This window comes from Pygocentrus nattereri, chromosome 15 (genome assembly GCF_015220715.1).
Source record: "Pygocentrus nattereri isolate fPygNat1 chromosome 15, fPygNat1.pri, whole genome shotgun sequence".
Taxonomy (NCBI): Eukaryota; Metazoa; Chordata; class Actinopteri; order Characiformes; family Serrasalmidae; genus Pygocentrus; species Pygocentrus nattereri.
The window spans coordinates 26,738,838-26,762,603 of NC_051225.1; the positions used below are offsets into that span (position 1 = coordinate 26,738,838).

Genomic DNA, 23,766 nt, shown 5'->3' on the forward strand with positions numbered 1-23,766 from the left:
GAAGACTAAAGAAACTGAAATTATTTGTATAAAATGTAAAATTGGGCTTTTTTACCTGCTGTGACTACAATTCAACCTGTTAAATATGGACCTCATATACACTTGAAGAAAGAGGGACTCTTTGTAGCTTCTTAACACCATCCTAACTAGGTATCGGTAAAGTAGCCATCAGGTTTAGTCTTGGTCTAGGGGGCATAAATTAAGGCAGCACTATGTAATTTTTGGTGTGATAATTGAACAAAGTAGTATTGGTGAGCCAACAGAATAAACACGCTAAAACATGTGCTGCGAGGCACCCTGTAAAGCCTGAAATAATCATCCAAAATCATCAGATTTATCAGCTCAAAGAGCACAACTGACGATACAAAATGTTCTTCTGTATGTTTCGTGCAATTGCACAGTTTAATCAGAGAGGTCTCCAAATCCCCAAAACTTACAAAGTGCAGCTTTAACAGTCTCAATCCTGTCTCAATCTTGAGATTATTTTGACTCTGTCTTCTCTTAGTCTGGGGGTAAGCTGCACTCAAATATAGTTCTCAAGAGCAGCGGAGTGCAACACCTCCATCTGAGCTGAATGGGAACTTAACTTTGTTCTATTGTTATTGAATATCAACAAAACCTTCAATCAGAATAAACAGTTATTTCTCTCATGATGCCTTAATTGGGTTTTATTTGTTTGTTGATGCTTACTGGTTCCAAAATTCAAACAGACCAGATCAGAATGTTTTAACTGCTATATTTTCATTTAATACTAAAAATGGATGTATGTTGTTTGGTTTACATCGAGTTGACTTTAGGTGGTGATTCTAAATCTGGGTTGCACCACTGTCGGAAGAAACAACCTCGGATCTCCAACATGGTCATTTTACAGTACAAGGAAACAACCTACTTTTATTGTAAGACAATGGAACCATATTTTTTTTCCTTTTCATTTTGGGATGTTTCTTTTGGTCCATTAATCATGAAATTTACACACAATGTAAAGAACGAACAGGCATTTTCAAAGTATGTCAAAAACTAAAAAATGGAGATACAAGGTTTTCTTCCGACAGCAACTTTTTTTGGTCTTGGTCTTGTCTCATTCTCCCCACTCCTGGTCACAGATATCACTGATTTCCTCATTTGATACTATTTTCAATTTAGAATGGAATATTTACATACTTTTCGATATTTTATGTGGATAATTTTCCTGAGTTCTAATTACATACTACACATGCTGGTTTAGCACAGAAAAGTTCTTAAACAGAGCATGTCTTAATGCTTAAGGCAACACTCTCTTACAAAACAAATCCCCAAAATTTCATAATAAAAAATAAACAATAATAATAATCAGACAAATATTACAATAATTTGGCTGTAAAGAAATACAATCAATCATAAAAAAGGTCTGTTTCTGACTATGAAAAGAGTTTAAAATATGCATAATTACTGTGCAACCTGCTAATCACTGATCATTACACTGAATGAAAAAGTATACTGATTATTTGTCATAAAAAGTTCACATAATGTAAAGAGCAGCTAGTGTTTTCAAACAAGTTAGATAAAAAAAAGCTGAAACAGAAGCCACAAGAATAGGATATGACAGCACCGACATACCAGACACAACTAATGCCTCAGAATTAGCTCATCAGATACACTACAGATCAAGAGTTTTCCAACGAAGAGCAAAAGTAGGGAAAACACTAAACTGAGGAGAGCAGAGTCTGCAGATCTTGCGTAGTTTTACCCACCGCACAGAGCAACATTATGAGCTGTTAACACTAAAATCGAATCCAGCTACCGAATGCAGTCTCAAATCAACAGCACTCTAGTAACGACACAGGATGGCGAAAATGGTGTCACTGTGGAGACGACTGGCTGTTGCTTTGGCGCTGCAATCACAGAATGGACGTTTAATCCACTGATTAGCCGGTGAGGTGAATCCCAGCCAAAAGGCAAATATTCTCTTCCCCTGGCACCAAGAATCATTTGGTAAATGAACAGTAGAAAGAAAAAACGTGTCAAAACACTCACAAAAAACACACTCAAACAAAAAAGCAGAGGACCATCAAATGAGGAAAAACATCAGTATGAGCTTGTTTAATTGTAATGCAAATTCATAATTAACTACAGAAACAAAAAAATGCTCAAGAGGGGGAAAAAATGTGCAACAGATGGCCGTGTGCTGGAATATTCATGCTCAACTGATTATGTATTATGCGTCTGATTTTAATTACACAAACGCATAAACAGCCTAATCAGGCTTACAGGAGACAAACAAACCTCTCTTTATCAGCAGCTGTGCTTCAGTCTTATGACACCAAAGACATAATGACTGTGCAAAAATAGAACCGAATCACAAGGAAACATACAAGTTATGAATGAGCCTGAAAATAACTCAAAATTGGATGGAATGTTGTTTCCTACAGGACTTAAATGGCTCTGCTGTGCTGGGGCTGTAATTCAATCAAATTCCCAAAGCCCTCAATTTGATTATCAAAATTGCTAAAATTAATTACAGAGAGTGACACATTTCGAGCGGTACACAACCGGGCTGGACCGAAAAGGGGAGTTCAGAAAAAAGGCTCCATGCGGTGTGCTAGTGTCATGCATGCTATTTATTATTCTTAAGCATGCTGCAAAAGAAGCTTCTGCAAAGCAGCAAAGTCGCAGCAACCTGCGAAAAGAGCGCACCACAACTATTACTCGTCATCCAAACCGCCTTGAGCTCTCTTTCCCATGCCAGACAACTGCACATTCATACCACAGTCACAATCAACTGACTAATACATAATAATACAGATAATACATGCTTTATTTTCTGAATAAATACAATCTGAATGGACTGGTACTATTAAATATGGTACAAATACGCACATTTCACACACACTTTAAAAGTAGTTCAACCTAAAACTACTCTGATAATACGTAATTTAACTATTTTTTTATTATTAATGGTTTCTTTTCATTTCTTTGATTAAATCTGATTTATTAATGAAACAGTGCAAGCGTTACTAAGCAGGACACACAAACAAAACTAATGTTTATATGTAATATTTTACATCAGTTCAAAAACCTCAGTTCAAATCAACTTCTGGCCTGTTTCACTTTTTATCCCGTAGTCAGCTGACATACATACCATAGTAAGCAAATCTTTGAACACCCACAAATTCACGTTTTGTTGATTTTCTAAGTAAAAATAAGTTAATGCATCCTCTACTCCGAACAAATTTAATAGCTGAGTTCAACATATGGGGGGGGGGGGGGGGGGTACAAAATATAAAGTTTTGCACAGCAGCCCCCCCCCCCCCCCCCCCCCCCCCCATATATGTTACATTCAGCAAAAAAAAAAAAAAAAAAACTCACTAAGAAAAATCAATAAAACATGTAATTTGTGTGGAGCGTCCAAACTTTATTGTTTAGTATAACTTATTAAATTCTATAATGTTTCCTCTGATTTGGTATTTTGTCTTTTTGGCCCTCTGCCCACCACAAACATTGAACAAAATGTTTAGGCATTCCTGCTTTACTGTTTTACTACTGCTTCGACAGTTCTGCACAATTTCTGAAAAATGATTTGGTTTTGGTATATTTCATTAAAGAACAAAAAAAAGAAATGCAAATGTGTTTGTTACAGTGAGTTAAGGCCAAGAACACTGTAAGGACACTGAAAAATGAATGCAGAGAATATACATGATTCAAATTTCACATAAATATAAGATCTTGCAATAACACAATATGGTCTTTCAGGTTTCTTATCTTACGGCAATTAGGGCTGGGTAATATGACGATATTAATGGCTTCTGAGAGAAGTTACACCACAATGTGTCGCAGTCTGCTTTTCTCAATATATGCTCAGTACTTCTAGAATATTACCCAAATGCATGTCTCATTATAAAGAGAGCTTGTTAAAGGAGAGCGCTTGATAATTGTGAAATATTGAATAAAAATCATTTAAACTCACAGTTTTGATGGTATTTTTAATGTGGCCCTACTGATTCTTTTCTGTCCCTTCTAACTTACCAAAAAACATTATTGTTAAATATCACACATTGTGAAAGTTTCTTGAAGTATTGTGATGCATTTTTGCAATATTACCCACCCCTATCGGCCCTGGCATTGCATATTTGAATGCAGGCTACGTGACAGGTAGGCATCAATACAAATTAACCTAAATTATGCTTTTAACTTTGCATTACTGTTTCAAACTACTTCCACAAGAATCTGGGACAATTTCACACTGTCTGTTTTTGGTTATTTGATTAATTTTGTTCAAACAGGATCCTGTAAGCCAATGCATCATCGAGAAAAATATAGCAGTGCAAATTTGTGTCAAACAACTGAGCCCTCTGAAGAATAATTCCTTTCATCATAACAGATCAGACAAGTGTATATTCATATACCAATGTATTCTACATGTACATTCACGAAGGTGAGGTAAGGTCCCCGGTAGCCTGCAACAAAGACTCATTTGTCAGTTCTGCTGAAAGTGTTTGTGCCTCTAATTATGTCATTTGCATGATCTAAACAGCTAAATTTAATTGGTCAGGCAAAAAATTATACATATTCCAGAGCAAAGAGCTTGTCTGCTTGTATGAATGAGAAAAGAAAGGGGAGTAATAAATAAATAAAAGGTGCATTCACCGTTAATTTTAGAGCAAGATTACATAAGGAGCCGACTCATGAAAGCTGTAGAATATTAAGTGTCGCCTCTATCAGTCTTCTGATGTCAGAAACTGTTTGAGCATTAGAAGCCGTCAGTGAAATTGCAGCTAAGTAGGCCAGCCGGGAGCTGCCGCGCCTTCAGAACTTCTTCAGAGGAGCGTCTGGGCTTTCAAGATTCCCCTGTGAAGGCTGCTATTGAGATCACAGCGTGCGTCTAACTTAACGTGCCCCTGTGTTGCGAGTCACTGTGGTCTGGGAGCATCAAACTTTTATTAAGTCAACCGGGGCAAGAGAGCTAATATCGACCTGCCCTGAACAGACTGCAGTGGCGGCAAGTGGTCATATAAAAATAAGTAGCCTCACACACCTTTTCCGTTTTGGCTTCGTGTAACGTTGTTGAAGATGAAAATACCCTGGTGTGCTTTTTTTCAAACATGCTTAGACTTCTATTTAAAACTAAGTGTATGCTCTTTGTGTGGGCTATATAAGTAGTAAGAGCTAAAAGCTGCATCAAAAGCCAGGAAAGAACTCACTGTGTAGGGCTAATGCTTTCCACATCGGATAATGCTGGTTTCAGGCCATTGTTATACTGGACCTGCTTTTGCAGATTCATGCAAACATTTGCTCAACTGCCTTAAAAACTCTGTCACAGTATCTGCTTTTTAAGCACTGCTTCAGACATAACAACATTCCACTGTATGTAAGGCATGTTGTTCATTTTGTCTAAGTATTAAAATTTTAGTGGCATATGCAACATTTTATTTAATAGTATTGTCAAATGCACCACTGCTTGTGACAGCAGCTGATAAATGATCATCGCTTGGTCAGTTAAAGCCAAGAACACTAAACATGAATGCACTGATTTTACCTTATTCTAATGTGTTCGTCATTTACACAAAATCTAATACATTAACATAACACTGTCTTACAGTTTACATTTGGAAGTAACTTTGCTGGTGTAATATATTTTATAAGAACATGAGCTACACATTTGAATCAGGTGAATTCAATGCAATTCAATACTATTTTCAGCATAGGTTTTATGACATGATAGTTAAGCTCTGTAACAAATCTATGTAAATTTATCTCTAATTTCAACTATGCACTTACTCTTTCTAACTATAGCCGGTCCTCTTCTGGACACTAATCAATGCATTCTGTACACACAGAAGCTTGCAGTTCCTAAACTCACAGTTCCAAATTATAATGTATATCCCCATTATTCTTTCAAGAAGACTGTATGCTATGTGGTTTGATACAATGATATCAGTATGTCACAATGCTGCTTTCCAGTTTTAGCGACATTTTTAACAACTTCTTTGAAAGCTTATGGCCATCAATAATATTAGGAACAATACTACTAAAATAATAACATCATTTTCACTGCCGTTCAAAAGTTTAGAATGATTTCAACAATATAAAACCAATTTTTCAACTGAGTGGAAACTTATTTAGATGGGGTGTTACAACACTGCCAAGTTTAGCTCCAATCCTAATCTAACGCACCTGAACCAGGTAATAAAGACCTTGAGCATCTAAAGGTTACAGTCAGGCACAGTGGATCTAAACTCTCTTGTTTTGAACACTTTAAAATGCACTTTCTGTCTGCTAAGCATTTGCAATACTGTGTAATTTTCAATTTGGTGTAACTTTAATAGAAGTAGAACAGAAAAGCACAGGTCAAACAAAATGAGGTATATCAGGTTTGTAAGACATTCTGTGAGCACAGAGTAGTGGTACTCAAGCATTTGTTTGGAAACTTTCTTAATGCAAATTTAATACTGTCTAATGTATATTTTATTGTGCCAATAGTTTATTGTACAGTGTTTGGACAGTTTGTCTATATTTATTGCATTATTTGTATTTACTGTCTGTCTGCACTGTTGCCTGCTGCTGCTTTATGTTTAAATGTAGCACTGTGTCCTGGAGAAACTGCATGTCGTTCCTCGCTCAACACATCTGTAATGAAAAGAAATCAGTAAAGTCAACATAAACGTTGACATGATTTATTCTGAAAATCTCGCAATACTGGATTTTAGCAATACCACCCAGCGCTAGCTGGACATCAGAGCAAAGCGTGTTCTGGATTTCCAGCAAACATGGCAAGTTAAAGGCTTTTAAAAATGTGCATCAATTGTAACACCAATTTCCTTTGAGATGAACAGTCCAGCCTGCAAATTAGAAAAATAATTAATTAATTATAGAAATGTTTGTCTTCAGAGACTAAGAAATCTCTGGTTAGCTACTATTAGATTTTAACCTCAATTCAGTAAAGTTAATGGAAGACCTCAGAGGACTGGGTATGGGTGATTTGAAGTATAGCAAACGCATATGCAGTGAGTTTAGTCTAAAAGAACTGCATTAATGTAAACGTTTCAGAGCACCACTGATGACGCATGAACCAAATCTTCTAGAATCTTATGCTCAAGACTGCCGTTATGAAGAGTTTCTCATACTCTGAATAATGAGTAAAAAAACAGTTTTGCACATAAGCTGCACATTTCCTGCAGGTGAACAATTGAGCACGCATGACAGCCCTTTTTATCTGAGGCAATCAGAACATTCAGACTTTCTCATACACACAGCTCTAATACATTTAAGTACAATATTTAAAGAGTGTTCATGACGAAAGCAGTGACTTCAGATCATCTAGCTGTCTCTACATATGTTACTATGGACATTAGCATGTCTGCCACGGTTTTAGCCAAGGGAAATTTACGCAGTTGTTTCTTAAGTGTTTACAACGTTCCTTTATGTGAGTAAGCTGACAAGAAAAATGTTGAAAAAACTGCTTAGGAATAAATGTGAAGAAAATGCAGACTAAAAAAATTTTTTGAAAGTTTATCAAAGCAAGAAACTATATACGGACTATGCGTTCATATTTCTATTTGGTGAAAATCTGCCATCTGAACTAGCTCCCAGACCTCAAGAACACCGCGCAGCTTCAAGAGAACATCCTGATAAGCACTCCACATAAGATAACAGTTAAGCCAGTGATCTAAAAATCCATTTATTTACGTTCAATTTACAATTTACTGGCACTCAATTTCTAAATATATTTCAACACCAACACAGTCAGTTTGAGTGGACAGTTGAAGCTTACAGAATGTGCCAGTAAGGCCACATCAAAAATAAATTACAATCAAAAACAGTACAGAGTACAATGATTTTATTTACGTTTTACACACTGCTTTGTACAAAATCCAGTTAAACAACGCTAATTATGCTCTTGTTACTATTAAACATGCAGTAAGACAGTTAGACCTTTAAGATGATGTCCACAATATGTTCAGAAAAGCATAATGTGCTATCATTTATCAAGATTATTTATTTACATTTACTCTTATTGGTGTAGTGTGCTTACCCAAGTGGGGATTGAACCCCAGTCTACAGCGTAGAAGGCAGAGGTGTTAACCACTACACTACACCAACCACTATTTATACCTTTACAAATTTGCGTTTCTTAATCTCAATGAGCACCTGACTCTTGTATGAGTTGTATAAGTGATCACTAGGACAGCAACATGTTTAAAAAGCCGTTCTTTATTCACAAATATAAAGTCATATGCCAAAGTCTGAAATGTTTTGTTCACTTGAGTGAAAGTAAGGTAGCACATCCTTTATAGAAAACTTAAATATGGCATTTTGTGCAAAGTTAAGTGCACAATTTCGATTTTTTCAGTTTAATTTAATGTTATGTACTGAGTTTAATATACTGTAAAAGATAAAACATAAAAAATGAAATGTGCCAAAACCTTTGCACAGAAAACAATATATGTTAATATGTTAGATTCAACATATTAAAACTAGATTAAAACTAGAAGTGCATTGTAGTTTGACCAAGGCCACCCAAACATTTGCATATGATATTTAAGAGCTAATTGAGTCTGCCCTGAGGTAAATTATATATTATTATATTATTGGTTAATATTATTTACCTGCTGGTGCACAAGAATGTAATCAAAAATCACAATAAGTGGCACTGTGTGACGTGATGTTGCTGGCTGGAGTATTTCTTCATGTTAGACAGTTAAGCGTTTGGGCGTTTTAACACTTGAACCCGGATACTTGAGTCAATCCTGGACCTATTCTGGGTGTGTTTCATTATCACTGGTTAGCTTTCACACAAATTCCTCACATCTCCACACCAGAGTTCACTGGAAGTGAACCCCAGGCCACCGATTTCAGAATGACCAGAAATCGGTACTGTGGATGGCTCAAGAACAGCTTTCACACTTGACCAAATGTACTGAACTCACAGAGCAAGCAGTCCTGAGTCTGGAAAAAACATCACATCTTTGTTGATGTCAACCCATGTATTTGTATATCAGTATAGGTATAGGAAGTGGTATTGCACCATTTCTAATTTTGATGGAAAATCTAACACAAAATGTTGTCAGTTAAATGAAAAGAATAATTTGCCCCCAAAGAGGAATTCCACTTTTTCAACCAATAACTTAATCATTGAGATATAAACATAGTCATTCAGACTGGTTTGACATGAAATGGTTCAATGTGGAGAAACTGATTCAAATTTCTTTACAGTTGTGGAAACAGTAACCAGCGCTTGCAATGTCTATAACGCAAATACAACCATTTTACTTACAATCCAAAACCACCAGTGAACCTACACGTGTCCTTTGTGTTTTCATTTGTGATGTTAATGATGGTAAAACAGTGGCAAATTTAAAAAAGCTTTATTTGGGCAATTTTTGGTCTTACAAACCCCTAAATGTACCCTCCACCATGAATGTTTCATGCCAAACCTTTCTCATAAACCAATGTCTAAGGCATCTGGCAGCATATTTATAATCATTTTTAGTGGACTGTAGACAGGTTCCTATCACCACCAATGTGATCAATGTTGACTCTAAATTTCTCTAGAACAGAGCTTTTCACATCAAACCACACTGAAGGACTGTTTACATCTTAATTTAATAATGCAGAAATGTTGACAGCTCTTTTCCATATAATGCAAGCAAGGACAAGGTAGACAATTCAAGCACCAACATCTCTGAATCTTGATCTTGATTATCGTCACTATGAACAGGGTTTGCAGGGTTTGGTGCACTTCATTCAGAGCAGATTCTTTTAATAAACAGTGAGAGAATCTTGGTATTCACAGCCTCATGAGGCATGAAGAGAATAGTTTGTGGGTTTTCCCTCGATAAAGATCAACGCTGGGAGAGAGCTCAAGTCACAAACAAAAAAAACGTGTTAAATTCAATCAAAGAGGGTGCTAACAGAGCAAGCAGCTGCAGCAGGATTGCTCTTCCAGTGTCTGCAAAACACACATGCAAGCCTTAAAGCTGCAAAGTGCTTCCATTTACAGAAAATACCTTTAACAGGAAGTGTGGAAATGTGACTGAAGACTTCTCTGACACTATTTCGTAAGAACAAAACAAGATCATCTTGCAGCGTCTGTCACTTGTCCCTGAAAAGTACTTTTTTGATGAATCTGGAGGCATACACAAACAGTGCTTATCTGTAAAGCCTTCACAACACCACCTGAGATTTAATCAAAAGAAGCTTTTACAGGGTTCAACACAGAAAAGCAAACAAAAGACAAAAGCTCTGGCCTATGGTACTAAGACTAAATCTTCCAGTCTTGTATGACAGTAATAATCAGCTGTACACATCCACAAATGTAAAATGATCATTAGCTTAAGCACCCATTTCAATCAAATCAGCAAATCACTATTCTAAAAACAATGAAGCTACACCTAGAAATTAACCTGGGTGACAAAGACCAAAATGTTTGTGTATAAACTAACCATGACTAACAATTTACATGTCTGTTCTACCATTTATGCCATTCTAAAGCATATAACTTGGCTAATTAACCACATTGCCTGCTTTACTGGCTGAAATGAGAACAATACACTGCACTGTTCTGCATGCACACACTCACAAAGTGCCTACATTAACCAAAAATCATGTGCAGAAATAAATACAAGTGCTTTTCCCTGTTGAGTGTGAAAATATGTGCAAAAGAACTATTTTATGGAAGACAGCATAAAAGATTATAGCACTAGCACTAGCCTCCTAACTAGCTTATATTACTTTAAAACTTTACTCGTAATATAAAAAGTCTAAAAACAGCAATCGTCACATCAATGTACTATTCTAGTTCACAATCGGAGGCACTTATTGGCCATGCAAGAGTGGCTAGAGATTTTATCTTCACCTGGAAGTGTAAAGAACTCGTAAAATGTTCAATGGCTTTAACTGAAAGTACTTCTAAAGACAGAGAAAAACACCTTTGAGCAGCGTCAGGCTGGGTTGTTACCAATCATTAAACTGAAACTAAGAAAGCCAGTGGAAAAAGCACAGTTCCAGTTTTCTGGTGCCAAAGATCCCATTACGTCCAATGTGTCAAACACAAGGCCTGTGGGCCAGGTCAGGCCCGCCACACAATCCTTAGCCTGTTTAGCAATGTGCTACACTACAGTCCCCAGCCTGCACTGCAATACAATGTGCTCCGACTCTCTTACCGAAACAATAGTCTTTGGGACAGCGGTTACACCTCAGTTCTACACAATTCTACACCGCAGCACCAAAATGCATTTCAGCTGCAGTTCAACCAACATACACATCTAATGTCAGCTCAGCAGCACGGAAATTGTGCCCAAGTCTCAATGAACTTACAGCAAAGAAAGTGTCTGTATTTTACTGCTGAGGTTTTTGCATATTTTGAATAAACAATGGCCAGTTCGGGTTACAGCACAACATTAATTAAAAATGAATAAAAGCATGTTTTTCGCTGGGCCACAGACTTGATGAGATTTTTAATACGGTCCCTTTGTTTGATGCCCCTGTATCACACGGTGCAATGTGTGCAAGGGGTTTCTGTAAGTACCTTTTGTTCGTACATGATGGTTATCTTCAGTACTTATAAAATACAAAATAACTGCATGTTAGTAGCAGGAAGCATGGACAAAAAAAATAAAAAAAACATTTTAGATGCTTAAGTAAACACATTTTTGTAGGTTAACAGTGGTTCTGTCATGTCCCTTCACTTTTAATAAGAAAAAATTCTAACAACTAATCTAACTAATCTAATTTACTTTGATAAATGACTTTATTTTGAACAAAGCTTTATGAAGAAAAGAGCTGATAAGAGAGAGGAAATTCTTTCAAATAAAAAACAAAAAAAGCTTTGCGCTGGTTTGCTTTATTTGTCATCAGTACTGAATTTTGTGGGTAGGTTCACTCAAAAGTGGTTCGTTCTGTAGCGGCGCACCAACCAGCACCACGGAGTCTGAACAGATCAGACAAGACAAATTTATAGTAATTACCAAAACTGCATAGTAACAAGATGTCACCCTGTGTTCTTTCCTAAACAGTTAGATTTTAAATTAACACCCACAACCCAGAAGGAGAAGCAGCTTAGAAAATGTATGTATGTATCTAAATTAACAATATATTCCACTTAGTTTCTCATAGCTTTTTTCAATGTGGCACTACTGTCTTGCTGATGCATTCAATCCATCCCAACATCACATACCTCAAAAAAGCTAAATATCATCATGCATATTGTGCCTAATTTAGCGTTAGGCTCTTGTGCAGTGAGTTAAAAGCTTTCCATTTTCTCTCATAATTTTTAGCTCTTCAGAAGAACAGGCCAGTGTTGCTGTCCAGTTCCACTGCAGCACCTCATATCTGTGCATCTGATTCACGTGCGTCACTGGATTAAAATCAATAGGTAATTTCTTAGCTGGAACTGGCCTGGTCGCCCCTATTTCCTCTAGAGCAGGTGCAGACTCATTGCAGGGCCCTGGGCACAAGCACAGAGGGGAAAGGATTATTCATTTCCATCCACGCCATCCCCACAGTGAGCCCAGATGCCTATCACAGCCTCCAGAGACACGGTCCCCCACTAGAAAGAAAGAGCAAGTGACAGAGACAGAGAGAAAGACAGAGAGAGAGAGAGTGGGAGAGAGAGAAAGGGAGAGGGTGCAGCGTCCCTTTGGCTGTTGAAATCCCACTTCTATTTGCATACACATAAAAGTGGGAAGATTATGGATGCAAACTGAATCTAGAACCATCTTGCCGTCTCCCTCAATCGCTTTCACCCACAAGGCACCGCTCCACGAGCAGTAAATACGACTTACATTTAGAGGCCGATAACGCTAGCCTGCCGCGCACCTGCCCTCCTTTGATCTCATCACTCTGTATGCAGATCTTCCTGTAAAATGCGATGCTGCTGTTGTTTTCTAACATGGAGATGCAAGCCATTCTCGAGGAGGTCACAAACATAGCAGCAAGCCCACACGAAAAGGCCTGTCTCTGCTCTAACTCCCACTTGTCTTTCCCTCGTGCCTTTAAAAGAGATAAACTATCAAGGACAAAATGCTCTGGACACCTGACAAAGAGACATGTGTGTATGTGCACATATCTACACACACATTTTACCATCAGAGAACATGTGACTATTAAGGAAGAAACAATTACAGTATAGTTTTTTTTTGTTTTTTTTTCATATGCAAAGCAACGTATTGAAATTTAAAAGTATTACCAATATGCTCATCTGTGTCTCAACTGCCATCTTTCACTATGAATGATCAAAATGAGGCCTCCTCTTAGAGCAAGGCTTGGAGAAGAACGCTAACTGACAATTCAGTTATGCCAGCTAACACACGTCCATGTTGGCTAGCACAGCACTGAGTCATCGTTTGACGTACACTTATACATGAACACATCAACTGAATTCTGTGTTCCTTGTATGGACAGTGGAACATAGTACTGAGAGATAAGATCAGGCCTAAGCATATACAAGACATAATCAGCTCAAAACCATATTAAATACACACTTTTGAGGGAACTAACCCAAGCTCAACTGCTTTAAACCGCTTTCATGGATTTCAGGCAAGTGACCAATATGATAGTTCAGCATTGTGTTTAGCGGCTTCAGAACCAGACCACCAACCTAACAGGTTGATAAACCAGACTGAGCCATCTTTGGAAAATATCTAATGCCAGTTTTTTAGACCGACATTGCAGCTCTGATTTAAATGTGATTCATTTTTATAGTTTAAAATCAAGGCAGGTTTTTTTCTCAGGCCAGCACATCCATTTTTTCAGGGTTCAGCAGTTAATGTAATGCAGTTTAGAAGCTTTGTGGTTTTATAATATATTTAAAATGACTCAAAGTTGTAGCATTTGCAGTGTAAAAACTGCACTCTTTCAGATTGTAATTTTGATATAAAACGGTTTATCATTCAGTCCGTATAAACAAAACAGACGCGATACAACCAGGTCCTAATACAGCCTTTTCATCTACCTAAGCATGTCAAACTGGGGACCTTCTAGGCAAAAGAGCTATACAGATTAACATTTACCCTCATGTAACGCTACGAAGTCAGTTCATGAAGGCCTTGCTAATTAGCTGAATCAGGTGTGTTTAATGAGGCAGAGTGCTGAAATCTGCAGTGTTTTGGCCTGCGAGGGCTGGAACGTGACACGTGTTCTAGCCCCTTACATCTTTAGAAGGGCAGGAGGAGTCGTGGATGACCCAGAGCTGGTGGGTCCCTCTTGTCGGAGCTTTTTCTCTTGGGACGCCAGCCAGTCTCAGACGACGTGAAATCTGATTAGGTGTAATCGAGTTGAAAAATCAAAAGAGCCGCTGGCTACCGTGACAAATGTGCAGCTTGATCACAACTCCTTGCATGTCTTCTTTTTCCTGGTTAAACCGTGGAAAGTGGGGTCAATACAGGCGGCACGCTGTCATATCCTACAGCTGAGCGTCTCCACAGACATACCACAGTGTTTAACTAACAAATCTCTATCATTACCAGCAATGAGAGTCTAGTTAGTCTTCAATTTGCTTTCTTCACCTGATAGGAGTGTTACGGCAAATTCTAACTTTAACTCTAAATTTTTGATATGTAAACCAAGTCATTCGGAATGGTTTGATGTGAAGTATATATATATGATTTCTTTACAGTGGTGGTGAGTCTACAACACAAATACAGCTATTTACTATGTAAAACAACCAGTGAATCTATTTGTGTACTCATTGTTTTATACTCATTGCTGATAATGGTAAAACACAGCAGATGTACCTTTTTTCCCAGCATGAGTGGATTTCAGAAATGAGCTCAGCGCAAAACTATTATGAAACGATAGTTAGGCATTTGGCAATGTATTCATAACCGCTTTGTGTAATAACTTTCTGTGTGGGAACTTTTACAGGCATTGAACTCCTCATCTGCTTTGGATCACAACCACTGTGAACAACTCAGACATGGTAATTTTCTCTAGAACTGAGCATTTCACAGTATACTACTCTGAATGAGGTAATATTAAACCTTTAATTGTGTAGGTTATAAATGTTGAACAAACAGTAGAATTCTTCCTTAAATTAGCTTATCAGCAATGAAGCTAGAGTGGACACGCTGTAGGCGCCTCACATACATGCATACATACATATTTATGTATACCTGGATTCGGTTTTAACAGTAAAACCCCTCCTGAAAAAAAGGTAACTCATCTATGTTAGGTGCTGACATTTTTAGCTATGTAAATATATATATATATATACGTTAAGTGATACTTTTTTAATCCCACAAACAGGGAAATTCCACCTCCGCATTTAACCCATCCATGAAGTGAAACACCACGTACACACACTAGTGAGCGCACACACACACTCTAGGGGGCAATGAGCTCACTTGCCCGGAGCGGTGGGCAGCCCTATCCTCGGCACCCAGGGAGCAATTGGTGGTTAGGTGTCTTGCTCAAGGACACCTTAGTCATGGACTGTCGGTGCTGGGGATTGAACCAGCAACCTTCCGGTCACAGGGCCAGTTCCCTAACCTCCAGCCCATAACTGCCAACATATGTATGTACGTGTGTGTGTATGTTTGTGTGTGTGTGTGTGTGTGTGTGTGTGTGTGTGTGTGTGTGTGTATGTATGTATGTATGTGTGTGTGTGTGTGTGTGTGTGTGTATGTGTGTGTGGCTTTGGTTTCTACTATGAAATGCCCAAAACAGGACCTTTCCTCTATGCTAGGAGTTTACCTTTTTGGCTAATTAGCTGTAAACAGTGGAGTCTGGGTTTTCATTGTGGGCTGCAAGGTAAACACGCACGCACACACGCGTATGGCACACACGCACGCACACACACGTATGGCACACACACACACACACACACGTATGGCACACATTTATCATATATTACTACAAATTCACGTATGCACTCCTATTTGGTTTTAACCCGATGCTAAGAGTTTGAATTGTAGCTTAGCTGTGACGAGCGCTGTAATGCTCATACACGGGAACTGTACGCGGTATTAAGTGTTACCTTCCTCAAAACAGAGGCACTTACCTTCCTTCCAGAGCCGTATTTCGACGCGCTCCAGCGGGCTCTGCTCTTGCCGCCGGGCCGCCGCGCCTCCTCCTCCTCCTCCTCGTCTCCTAGCAGCCCCGCGGATGCTGAGTCCGAGTCCTCGCCTTCCTCCAGCTCCTCTCCCTCCTCCACCTCCGCCGTCTTCAGTCTCTTCGGCGCCCGCTCGTACTCCCCTTCGGCGTACTCCTCCACCAGCGACATGTTCGAGCCGATGGAGCGGCGCTTGCCGTCGGCCGACGGTTTTTGTTTTAACGGTGAAGGCGAGTTGACTCGGCGGGCTGCGGTTCGAAACGTGTAAGCGCGAGTGCGTCCGGCGGCAGCAGCAGCAGCAGCATGTACCTCCTCGCGAGAAGAACGAGCAGAACGATCTCACTGACGTGTGCGCATTGGCGGACGCGCGCGAGCGAGCGAGGGAGTGAGTGAGCGAAATGAACGACGCGCGCGCGCCCTCTCTCGCTACTTCTTCTACTTCTGTTTTTTTTCAGCTATGTCCTCTGATCCGACTCGTTAATGAATCGTTCTTGGTGAACCGATTCAGCCGATTCCGTCCCAATTGAACTTCCACTCCACGCAACGTAAAGGCCTCTAACAGATTTGGAAAAGCATTCATTTCACCGCTTAGGCTCCTAAAAGCCACACACCACATCCTGTATTACAATTCTTTGTGTGTGTTCTCTCCGCAGGACAGACTGTATCCTCCTTCTGTAACGTTTGTGCTTTGTTCACTAAAAGTCTGCCCGAGTTAGTGAGAGAGGTTAACGCACTGACTGAATCGAAAAGCATCGTAGTCGACGGAGGAGATGAGAATTCATTCAGGACCCTCGATTCATTCAGACGAAAGAATCGGTTCTGTGCGTCTGCCCATTTCAGATGAGCCTTGACCTGTATGCACGCAGATTTCTCCCGGTTCCTTGAATGTTTTGATGATATGACACACCGTAGAGAGTGAAATGCATAAAATCTTTGCAAGGCTTGACAAGGAACGTTGTTCTTAAACAGCTGGATTATTTGCTGACGCTGCACTTCAAACGCATTAAACCAGTATCGAGCCTCACGTCACTAGTTTTTAACACAGTGACGTGGTTTAGTGTCACCAGGCACAGGACTGGTAGCCCCAGTGCTATTCCAAAAAAATGGGAAAGTAGGAAAAATGCAAGTACAATAGAAAGCAGTGATATAAATCTAATTTGACCGGGGTTTGAATGAATACAATACAAAGACCAGATATTCAATGCTTTACTTCACTGCTCTTTTCTTTAATAGGCAGCAGGGAAGAGCCAGGAAACAGGCAGGTCATCTATTTCGGCCAATAGATTCACAGAAAAAGACGTGACGTAAACATAAAAATCAAACGTCATGCCACATTGCTTATTTCTGGAACCGCTACCTGCCTATTCAGACTGAGAAATCTGAAAGAAATCAGAGTAAGAGTTTACGTGCACCAAGAAATCTGATTGCTGAGCTAAAATCCAGCTCTATTGATCAGATTTCTTAATCAGATTTCTAGATCGAAGTCTAATGTTTATATGACCATTTAAATAATCGGATAACTGCAGAAAGATTATTGAGTGCATGTAAATGCACTCAACTTACAGTTTTACTTTAATATGGTTTAAGCTACTGTGAAAAATGTGAAGATCCTGACAAAAGACAAAGCCTGAGTCAGCCTTTTTATTACATTTTTATTACATTTGGATTGTTCTGAATTACATTTGAACTAAAAATGACCACCAATGCAACTTCATCTCAAGTGCTGAGTTAACTTTGGCACTGCAGTGGATCTTTAGTAATCAGCACAGGAAGTGAAGATGGTTAGACAGAAAGCTTCTGTTTTTGGGCTGTGTGATTAATGAGAATTGGAAAATGCTAAGGTTTAAGCAGGCAGCAAAGCAGTCCATGATAAAAATAAAGAGAAAAAAGGAGTACAACCAAATTCCAAAGAAGTTGGGAGAGTATGTCAAATGCTGATAAAAGCAGAACGCAGTGAATTCTGCTTGACTTGTATTAAATTGAAAACAGTTTTCAAAGTAATATACCTAAATATCTAATATTAAAGCACAATATTAGATATTTTACCTTAAGAATTTATTTTTGTAAATATACACTCAATGCCTGCAGCATGTTCCAAATAAGCTGGTACATATTTACTGTTTTATGTCACCTTTTTTTTGACAGAACTTAATGAACATTTGGGGACTGAAGTTAAAAATGTATCCAGTTTTGAAATTAGAATTTACAGAAGTTATAGAGGTCTTCAGCTATGTAGCCATATGGGACCTTTGTTGCTGTACTTCTATCTTCATAATGCGCCACTTTTCTACCGTCATCTCTCTCACACTGGCAAGGATTTTTTACCATCACATGACTGAAATGTTCGCCCATTAACTCTTATTACCCAGCTATTGATCTTGAAGGCTTATTATCCAGTGCCTACAATGGATCACGGTAGTTCTTGAAGTCAGTCCTGGGGATCCCACACTAGGTATATTCTAGTGCTTTCCCTCACCTAGCACACCTGATTCAACACAGTAACTGATTACCTAGCTCCCTACACACTGGGCCAGGTATGTTACAGCAGGGAAAACACAAGACAGCAATGTGCTGAGTATGTGACCCCCACACTCTTAAAAATTAAGATGAATAAAAAGAATTTTGCTGAAAGGCATAGAAGCCACTTTCATGCCTTAAAAAAAACAATCATCTTTGCACATGAGATGTCTGAGTGTAAAGAATTGTTTTAAAGTTTAAAGAAAATCTACACAATGTTATATGTTCTATGAAAAAAGCTTAAAGTCTTAGGAACATTGTATGAAACTACAATTGTGTTAAACGAAGACATAAAGATAAGATAGAAATTTAATAACACTGTTTAACCCCTTAAAATTGCAGGCGTGTTACATAATATGTCTTATACAGTAACCACAGGGACTTCAGTGCAAATTGGTTGAGCTATCTTTGGGCCTATTGACAGGCCCTGGTCATTTAAGGGGTTAAACACTGGTCATACTTATCTGGGAACTGTCTGGGTGTGGCCTATTACTCTATTGTCTTTCAGTCTGACACTCCTAGCCTACTACACTGCGGAAGCAGAAGTAAACACAATAGTATGAACAGGAAGAAATGAGTTCAACAGGCTCTACATATACATGTGGTGTTGAAGATCTGACTGTGGATGTGTCACTGAAATGCCAGCTTTTATATGGCAATGTCTTAAAGAAGGTACAGTTCTTACAGCTTTGCTGCTGAATGTGCATCCAGGGAATGCTGGGATGGCTGGTTGAACAAATGAACAAACTGACAATCAATCAATCTGACAGGCGACAGGCAGACAGAGAAGCTAGCTTGATAGTTCGGTCATGTCTGCTAGGTTAGCTTTCGCTTGGTTGTTAGCTTTTGCTTTGTTTCAAACAGACAGAAAGAGACAACAGTTTTATTGAAACCTTACGGGCTGGACAAGTCATGTTAGCCTCGTGAATGTTGGGGGTACTGCTTATGTAAGAGCTACCCAAGATAAGGGCTGTATAGTTTACATTTACAGGAGAATTTTGTAGGCATTGGGAAGTTATTCCCAAGGCATACTCAGTGCATGTTTATGCATATACCAAGAGCAAGATTAGCCCACGTAGACAGAAATGGATTAACTTCTTTGGGCTTTAAATTCATAGAGAACCTTTACATTACATTATCCTTTAAAAATCTCATTTTCAGACACAGAAGTTTAAGACTTTAAGAGACAAGTGCTTAAATACACTGCCTAAGCAGCACAACAGGCGCCATGGAAAACAGATTTTGGCTTTTCAAGGTTGAGCCTGTGTTCATATGCATTAGTTTAGATTAATTCATGCTTATTTTTCAACTGAACTCTTTCATTAATACTTGAACTTGGTATCAAGAATGATTACAGATTGCCAGGAACCACCAGAGCTATTAGCTATTGCTTGGGCCCAAAACTGCATGCCTTTATTCTCCCCCTCCAAGGGCAAACACAGTCAAATAAAACCCGCTGAACAAACGAGAAGCACTGAGCTCTGTGTAGGCCTAATCGTGAAGCATTTTGGCCTATTACCTCCAATTTGTCTGCACTGCGCTGCCTTTGTTCGCAGGGGGGTTAAGACGCTGGTGAATATGAATCAGACAAGGTTTTTCACAGCTGGCTGATGGACAACTGCTGCCAAAGCTGGAGAATGTTTATGCAAAAAGGCTCGTTATCCACCCAAAAAGCTCAAGAAAGTCAAGGATTCGCCAAGGTCGAGCTAACACAGGAGTGCATCCGCCACGCTTCTGTAACAGGGGTGTGAGGACCACCATATCTCAGGATTTAGCATTCCGCCTTATTCTACTTCATTTAACACACCTGATTCATTAGCTCATCAGACCCTCAGGAGTTCAGCCCCTCCATGATTTTGGGATTGCAAAAATTCATGCTTCAACCATTGCAAATATTTTCAAGGGCTCACAGTTTTGTGCAATCATCAGATTATTTTTACACTAAACATGTAATTCATTGAAGTGCTTTCACAAAGAATGTTGCAAAGAATGACAGATACAGAGTTTAAATGTTAATGCACAGTTGCTTCATATTTGATTGACTTAAATAGAAATAAAATACCACTTATTTGTGGCACAAGCAAATGTTTGGACATGTGTCCAGTTTAGAAATGATCTTTTTAGGGCTTAACTAGACTCATTAGACTCATTAGAACTGGTTACACAGGTCAAAAACTGTCATTAAGTATTGTCAGATGATGACAGTTCCAGAGTGTAATACATTCTATGACTCTTCAAACTTTATGCTGTGAACAAACATTTGCAGAAAAATGTTCAAAGAAAAAAAGAGCTTGCTGGAATCAAAATTTGTTGCTTTTAAATAAACTCGAGTACAAATGTATGCAGTTTTACTACAACCTCCTGTAACTCAAAGTGGTTCAAATATTGCTGCGCATTTTGAGAAAAACAACTGTGCAAGACTGTGGCCATCTCGGACCTAACTTACCACCTAGATTCTATTATCTCACCCTTGGTTCACAAACAGGAAATCCTGTGTAGTGTTTTCTCTGTAATCTTCCAAAATAGCTTGTCAGAACAACTCTGAAAGAAATCAACCTTGAGCCTCCGTTTCTCGATTGCTCAGCGTTGGCTTGAGCTGTGGAGATTTGTTTGTTTGCTGCAGCTGAAGCTCCTGCTTTTGTACTGAAGTGGCAGCTGCTCATTTTCCTTCTCTACACACCGTGAATGCTGAGCTCTTGGCTGAAGCACAGAGCGGCAGGTATCTGTGAATACCTGAGCGCCGCGGACCCGGCATGCAACAGTTTTTTTTTTGTTTTTCTTGGGCAAACTGTCCTTGTTTGTCAAACAAGCCCCGTCTCTCTTTTCACGAGGGCGCGAATCACTGAGCAGGGATTCTTTCTCAGGAAAAACTGAATGTGAACAGATGCAGTGTTCTTACAAGGATCTCCCTGGTGACGCTCCCTTCTGAGCTAACTTAAGCATATGAAACACATGATTTTTCTTCTCAGAGAGCACAAGAAGGGGAATTTCTCTAACTGTTCAAAATTCCAGCATTATTCTATTGTGGAGAAAGTCATTTTTTTCTGGATTTTTGATAAAATTACAAATTCAGCTTTCTTCGCAGTGGCGGCGATAGAAACCAGGGATCAGACCTGAGCGCTCATGTCTATTGTCAATGATGGTTAATAGTGGTAAATGTGAAAAAAATGTTTTCTTTGGGTACTATTTTGCCTAATAACGCCCTGTATGTGTCTCTCCACCATGATTTTAAGACCACAAACCAATATCTTATCTCAAAACTATTGTAAAAAAAAAAAAAAAACAGGCAGCACATTCATAATTATTTAATGTGATAACTTCCTGTGATGTTGCTTTAAGAGGCAGATGTCTGGTTCCCATCACCATCACTGTTGAAACATTTCTCTAGAATGTCACACTTCACATCAAACACCACTCTGAATGATTTTGTTTGCATCTTTATGTTTTGATTATGGAGAAATGTTGAAAAACCAGTAAAACCTAACCATCTGCCCTTCATGCAGACACTCTGGCTGCAAAAACATCTATAGGACAATTGCAGCTGTTTTGATGAGCGCATGTACCTGCATCACTATTCAGTTACTAGATTCAGAAAGAAACATGAACACCTCCCACCTTATCTGATTCTGTTGCATTAAAAACACGCTCTATATTTGGCCCAAGCGCTGTGGGCAAAATGTAAAGCATGTTTAGCAAAGAGGTCTGAAAGTTGTTTACGTACAGAAAAACCACATCATAGATGAAAGATAAAGATCTAGACGAGACCAGTCAAGACTATATTTTGAAATATTATATATGATACAGTGAGCAGAATCATTGCTGGGCTGTAGAAGCTTGATTAGCCAGTTTAGGTGTGTTGGGAGATGGAACAGACTGACTAGGGTTCTCTGAATTTCGTTCTGATGGTAAATATCATTACACTATTAATATCTACACGACATGACATCACACACTACACTAATATCAACTGCACTATTACAAACTACTTCACAGCTGAAAACACCTTTCACTGGCCAGTTCGTCCACTCACTGGCCACTTTATTAGAATCCCTTACCTTGTACGTCCAATCACTGGCCACTTTATTAGAATCCCTTACCTTGTACGTCCAATCACTGGCCACTTTATTAGCAACACCTACCTTGTACTTCCACTTACTGGCCACTTTATTAGCAACACCTACCTTGTACTTCCACTTACTGGCCACTTTATTAGAATCCCTTACCTTGTACTTCCACTCACTGGCCACTTTATTAGAAACCCTTACCTTGTACGTCCACTCACTGGCCACTTTATTAGCAACACCTACCTTGTACTTCCACTTACTGGCCACTTTATTAGAATCCCTTACCTTGTACTTCCACTCACTGGCCACTTTATTAGAAACCCTTACCTTGTACGTCCACTCACTGGCCACTTTATTAGCAACACCTACCTTGTACTTCCACTTACTGGCCACTTTATTAGAATCCCTTACCTTGTACTTCCACTCACTGGCCACTTTATTAGAAACCCTTACCTTGTACATCCACTCACTGGCCACTTTATTAGCAACACCTACCTTGTACTTCCACTCACTGGCCACTTCATTAGAAACCCTTACCTTGTACTTCCACTCACTGGCCACTTTATTAGAAACCCTTACCTTGTACATCCACTCACTGGCCACTTTATTAGAAACCCCTACCTTGTAATTCCAGTTATTGGCCCCTTTTTAGCAAACCCTACCTTGTACTTCCACTCACTGGCCACTTTATTAAAAACCCCTAACTTGTAATTCCACTCACTGGCCACTTTATTAGAAACCCCTATCTTGTACTTCCACTCACTGGCCACCTTCATAACAGCTGCGCTGTATTGGTATACAATTACAAACTGTAGCCCAGTGGTTTCCAACCCTGGTCCTGGAGAGCTCCATGTCTGCAGAGCCTAGTTCCAACCATAATATAAAACACCCGCTCCAGCTAATCAACATCTTCCCAAGTCCCTGACTGGCTGGATCAGATGTATTAGCGTTAGAGTAAGTTTCAGTGCATCTTATTGGATACAGGTTTGAACTCTGAAGAAAAGTAGTTCTCCAGGGCCAGGATCGGAGACCACTACTGCACCCTGTTGCTGCACTGTTTACCAGCTGTCCTCTACCTTGTTTTACTACAGGATATCACACTATGAAGTCATACTACAGGAAGTCATGTTATTTGGGCGGTGGACTAGTTTCAGCACAGCA

General features: G+C 39.1%; 1 protein-coding gene across 1 annotated transcript in view; it reads right to left on the reverse strand.

Annotated features, from left to right (window-relative positions):
• LOC108435905 (heterogeneous nuclear ribonucleoprotein L-like) overlaps nt 1–16,417 on the reverse strand; it is an 84,286-nt gene extending 67,869 nt beyond the window's left edge. Inside the window, exon 1 of the mRNA XM_017712039.2 lies at nt 15,974–16,417. Within this exon, the coding sequence (XP_017567528.1) occupies nt 15,974–16,195 (222 nt within the window). The 5' untranslated portion in view covers nt 16,196–16,417. The remainder of the gene's footprint in view (nt 1–15,973) is intronic.
• Between the last annotated feature and the right edge of the window lie 7,349 nt (nt 16,418–23,766).